The 5232-nt window shown below is 46.2% G+C and overlaps 1 protein-coding gene across 1 annotated transcript in view; it reads left to right on the top strand.

The window, feature by feature from the left end:
* Positions 1 to 1073, top strand: part of LOC103807779 (liprin-beta-1-like) — a gene marked incomplete at its 3' end in the record, with an annotated part of 2941 nt that extends 1868 nt beyond the window's left edge. Inside the window, exon 2 of the mRNA XM_009080526.1 lies at positions 868 to 1073. Within this exon, the coding sequence (XP_009078774.1) occupies positions 868 to 1073 (206 nt within the window). The remainder of the gene's footprint in view (positions 1 to 867) is intronic.
* Positions 1074 to 5232: the final 4159 nt, after the last annotated feature.

The following is a 5232-nucleotide window of genomic DNA, read 5'->3' as shown; positions in this document are numbered from 1 at the left end:
GGGCTTCTGGCCACTCAGCACACCCTGTCCAAATGTGTGGGCAGAATCAAGCACCTGTGCTGAGTTTGGTTCAGATAAACACCTGCAGGGAGCAACCACCACCATTCACAGAATCACAGAATGGGTCAGGTTGGAAGGGACCACAGTGGGTCATCTGGTCCAGCTTCCCTGCTCAAGTGGAGCCATCCTAGAGCACATGGCACAGGATTGTGTCCAGATGGTTCTGGAATATCTCCAGTGAGGGAGACTCCACAACTCTCTGGGCAATCTGTTGCAGTGTGCAGTTATTCTCAAGTAAAGAAGTTCTTCCTTATATTCAGGTGGAACTTGCTGAGCATCAGTTTCTGCCCATTACCTCCTGTCCTATTGTTTTGGCACCACCAAGCAGAGCCTGATACAGCCTCTGACACCCTCCCTTTAGATACTTGTCTAATTAATGAGGTCCCTCTCAGCTGTCTCTTCTCAATGCTAAATAGGCCCAGCTCCCTCAGCCTTTCCTTGTAAGAGAGATGCTCCAGTCCCTTAATTATCTTTGTTGCCCTCTGCTGGACCTGCTTCAGGAGCTCCATGTCTCTCTTGTACTGAGGAGCCCAGCATTGGACATGATACTGCAGATGTGGCCTCACTAGGGCTGAGGAGAGGGACAGGATCACCTCCCTGGACTACCTGGCAATGCTCTTCCTAATGCACCCCAGGATTCCATTAGCCTTCTTGGCCCCCAGGGCACACTGCTGGCTGATGGACAGCTTGTTGTCCACCAGGACCCCCAGGTCCTTCTCTGCAGAGCTGCTTTCCAGCAGGTCAGCCTTGCTGTGTGTCTGACCTGCTTTCCTTGTGGCTGACCCTGTGTGGTTTTGCTCCCTCCAGGTTCAAAGGCACTGGAGTACTCCAATGGCATCTTTGACTGCCAGTCCCCCACCTCCCCCTTCATGGGGAGCCTGCGTGCACTGCACCTGGTGGAAGATCTGCGGGGCTTGCTGGAGATGATGGAAGCAGACGAGAGAGATGGGCTGCGCTGCCAGGTCCCAGACTCGACTGCAGAGGCTCTGATCGAATGGCTCCAAAGTCAAATGGTACAGTCTTGCCTTGTTTTACCTGTGATGGGCTCATTTTGTATGTTAGCTAGACTGTCTCTATTTTATGCAGGTATTGAAAAGGTTTAGAGTAGGTTTCAAGGAACCAAAGGGAAGATATTTTGGTTTGCAGGTGCTGTGTGGCCTTGGAAAAGCTGTTGCTCAATACCTTGTATCACAGTTAAGGAGTTGGAATGGACCTTAGTGATCATCTGGTCTCAACCCCCTGCCCTGGGCAGGGTCACCTCCCACCAGAGCAGGTTGCTCAAGGCTTTATCCAGCGTGGCACTGAACACTGCCAGGGTTGGGGCAGCCACCACTTCCCTGGGCAACCTGTGCCAGTGTCTTACTACCCCCACAGTAAAAAAAATTTATTCCTAATATCAAATCTAAATTTCCTTCCCTTTTACTTTACACCCATTACTCCTTGTCCTATCACTGCAGTTCCTAACTAAGAGAACCTCTCCAGCTTCCCTGTAGGCCCTTCAGATATTGGAAGGTTACTGTGAAGTCCCCACACAACCTTGTGCAGTGTGGGTTGGCCTCTGCTTTCTTTGATGTACCACCATGCCTCAGTCCAGGGAGGCAAATATATTTGGTACCTGCAGTTTGATCTCAGAGGGCTGGGTAAAGGCATTTTTTTAAGAATCAGGTATTTAGGTGGGGGCAGACAGTTGTTTTCAATACTTTTCACTAAAAAGCATTTGTGGCAGTGTGTTTTCTACAGAGACCAGCGTGATTAATGAGCTTCCTTACCCAATTTATAGCAGGAAGGGAGTGGTGTAATCTTAGCATCATCCCTTTAATCTGGATACCAAAAGAAAGTTTTATTTTCTGTATTTGTGAATGAGCCACTTTTTGTCACCTTACTTTAAAAACACACAGAAATACAACTGATAAGGCAATTCTTTCCCCAAGACTCAGGTTTCCCCAAAAATCAAATGTGGTACTTAGCAAAAGGTGAGTTAAATGGCATCATTTTTGAAGGAGCTGCTGGTTTTGTCTCCAGGTGACCTGTGACTGGTGACTTCCGAGCAGAGCCAAGGAAGAAGAGTCCTTGTGCTCATGGTCTGTGGCAGGGTTGGGGAAGCTCCAGCAGTGGAATTAAAGACTTCTAGAGGCCACGTTTTACGTCAGCCTCACAGTAGCTGTCACAGTGACAGTGGTGGGTGTGTGCTTCTGCGTATTTTGCCAAATCTGTCTTGCAGCTGTGTCCAGGTCCTGTTGTCTCAGCAATGGAGGGACAGATGGAGACCTGGGCTGGCACTGCTGAGCTCACTTCCATAGCCCTTGCAGAAAGGTTTGAGGGGACAGACTTTTTTGAAATTTATTTTCTCTGCTTTGAACTACTCATTTGAAAATGACTGAAACTTAATGAAGCATGTGGGAGCTTTCCCACTGCCTCCAGTGGGATTTGGATCTCGCCCCCACTGTCAAAGTGTGGCAGCCAACACTGAGGTCAGAAGGAGGAGATGGGAGTGACAGAGTCACTGTCAGAGTCAGATCTCTAAAACTCACAGAGTTCCTGCTAACATCAGCATTTCCTTCCTGTGTAACATACAGCAGTGAACATCGCTGTAACTAGTTGCTGCTCTGTATGGAGCAGAAACTGAGGGACATAGCAGGTTCCATGCAAGTATGGTCTTTATAAATGAAAAAAAATGTTTATATGGCAAATAAACAGTCTTGGAAAATGAACTCTTTTCCACGGTGTTCAGTCATCTGTAGTCCATGCTCAGCAGTGCTGTTTCACCGCATGTTATTCTGGAGTAAAGGGGCCTGGCAGCATGGCTGGAGGCACCAGCCTGCTGAGATTATTGAGGTGAGGGCTAATCATTACCCCTTGTGATGGCAAATGTGTGACTTAGGGATGCCTGGCTGTTGGGATCTAGAATGAGGTCCTTCAGACCTGTGTGATGTGGATCATCACATGGCAGTGAGACATTAATGGGTTTTTAACGCGTCCATGGGCTGAATGGGAGAGGAAGGGCTTTGTTGTGCCATTCAGTGTAGTGCCTCATGACCACTGGAAATGATGTGCAGGGATTGTGAGTACCAAAGATTGAAGAAAATAACTATTCCGTCAATGCCTCAGTTATTCTTAAGCCTGCCTCAAATTATTCCTCTGTATTCTCTGGAAGCCTTAAAGTCCCTTGTAGGAAAGACCAAACATTCCACTTGTACTGTGCTACAACCACAGGATTTGCAGGTGTCACCAGTCCCTGTCTGAGCAGGAAGGTGTTACATGAAGTGCCTGGATGATTTGTAGGAAGGCTTTTTGCAACTATGCCCATACTTACTGAGGAAAGGAAGACACCTCATTTGTTTGAAGCCAGTTTAATCTTCCATGGATGAAGAAGTTGTATCCACCAGGCTATTCCAAGCTTCTGGAACTGGTGTGTGACATCCCATCTGAAGCTCTAAGCAAGCCTCTTGGGTCTCAGAGGAAAACAAAAATAGTGTTTGCTGCTGTCAGACAGTGTGTCACAAGAGAAAAATCCTCTCCTGGCTCCAGCAGGGAAACCACTGGTGCCCGAGTTGGGAAAATGGGCTGACAACAGTCTCCCAAAGTCACTCACTTCTGTAAAGTGGGGCAGTGCATTCGGTTCTGCCATGCCAGAACTGACTGCCCTGTGTCCCTGTACCACTTCCTTTCTGCTTCCTTTCAGTGTATCAGAGGAATCTATGCAAACACTCAAAAAGGGCCAATGAGTTAAAACGCCTCGTGCTGATTTGTTTATTTTTTTAAGGGGTGGATGCCAGATCACCATGTGATACCAGAATGCACATACCGTGCCTGGACATCTGGCAGAACTCTTCCAAGAGAATCCATGGGAAGTTCAGAGAAGCTGTACATGCAGCTCTCTGCTGCACAGATGAGACAGTTTAACTATAACGTCATTATTGCTCAAAGTTCATCTTTGTGTTGCTGAGACTGTTTGCACCTCCATGTGCCGGTGGAGGGCAGGTGAATGTCATGGTTGAAGTTACAAATGAGGCCATTTGTTCAAAGTCAGGGAAGGGACTGAGGCCTTTTCTAAGCTCAGGCATGTTGGGACTCTGCTTTCACTGGGAACCAGACCATAGCCAGGTCATAACTATTCCCAAGTTTTGGAGTTTTTCCAGAATTCTGTTGTTCAACAGAAATGTTTAGTGTATTCTAATGTGTGCTTTGATAAAGCATGTGCTGCTTTCTGTGAAAATGGACCTTCTGGGTTGAATACAGACTGTGTGAGTAATCTGTAACATCACCAGTAGCAAGACCATTTTAAGTCAAACTCTTCCTTTTGCAAAACCAAGGCAGACCCGTTGTGTCCAGCTGGAAGTTGATAGATCTGTCTCTTGAAGGATAATTCTCAGAAGCCTTGCTCCCAGTCACGAATGTTGTTCCAGATCTTCTTCAGCTGAAACAAACAAGAGACAATTTTCTTTCTGGTTATTACTTTTCTTGAGAGTGGTTGGGTGTTTTTTGCATTTTTTTTTTTTAAAATACATCTTATGCAACAACCTTCCCAGAAAGAAGAAACCAACTGTGTCTTGTTAAAAAGAGGAGTGAAGGGTAGGAGTGGGTGGACAGTCCCTTCCCCCACCTTGGAGCCATTTTCCCCAAGTTCCTGATCTGAACTTGTGTTTATGGGTCCTGTTGTACACCTTCTCCTCTTAAAGGTTGTGCCCCTGAAATGAAAGAGTCAGAGTAATACTTCTTCTTTAGAACAGCAAGTGCAACTGTGGTTTTAGCTTTGGAAGTGACATTCTGATTTTAATATATTTATTTATATATTTATTTATTTTTCACTTCAGAAGTGAATTTCTGAAGTTGACTGGAAGATCAAGCAAAACAAACTTCACGGCTTCCAAAGGTTTCTTGAATCATACAGAATCACGGAATTATTAAGATTGGGAAAGACTTCTAAGATCGTCACCAAGTCCAACTGTAGCACAATTTCAGCTCCTCAGAAGATGATAGTTAATTTGGGCTGTGGTATCCCTAGTGGCTTATCCAGAGTGTTGCTGCTGCGAGCAGCAGATCTGTCAACTCACAGACCAGCCTCAGATTTTGACATTTCTTCAGCAAGTCGGTTCTTCCAGAGAGTGGCTGGGGGGAATGAGAGTTAATATCAGGGGGTATTAGTGTTCAGAGAGAGATTTTTTTTGCTGA

This window comes from Acanthisitta chloris, unplaced genomic scaffold, assembly GCF_000695815.1.
Source record: "Acanthisitta chloris isolate BGI_N310 unplaced genomic scaffold, ASM69581v1 scaffold448, whole genome shotgun sequence".
NCBI classification, from domain to species: domain Eukaryota; kingdom Metazoa; phylum Chordata; class Aves; order Passeriformes; family Acanthisittidae; genus Acanthisitta; species Acanthisitta chloris.
This window is presented reverse-complemented; position numbering and strand designations above follow the sequence as displayed.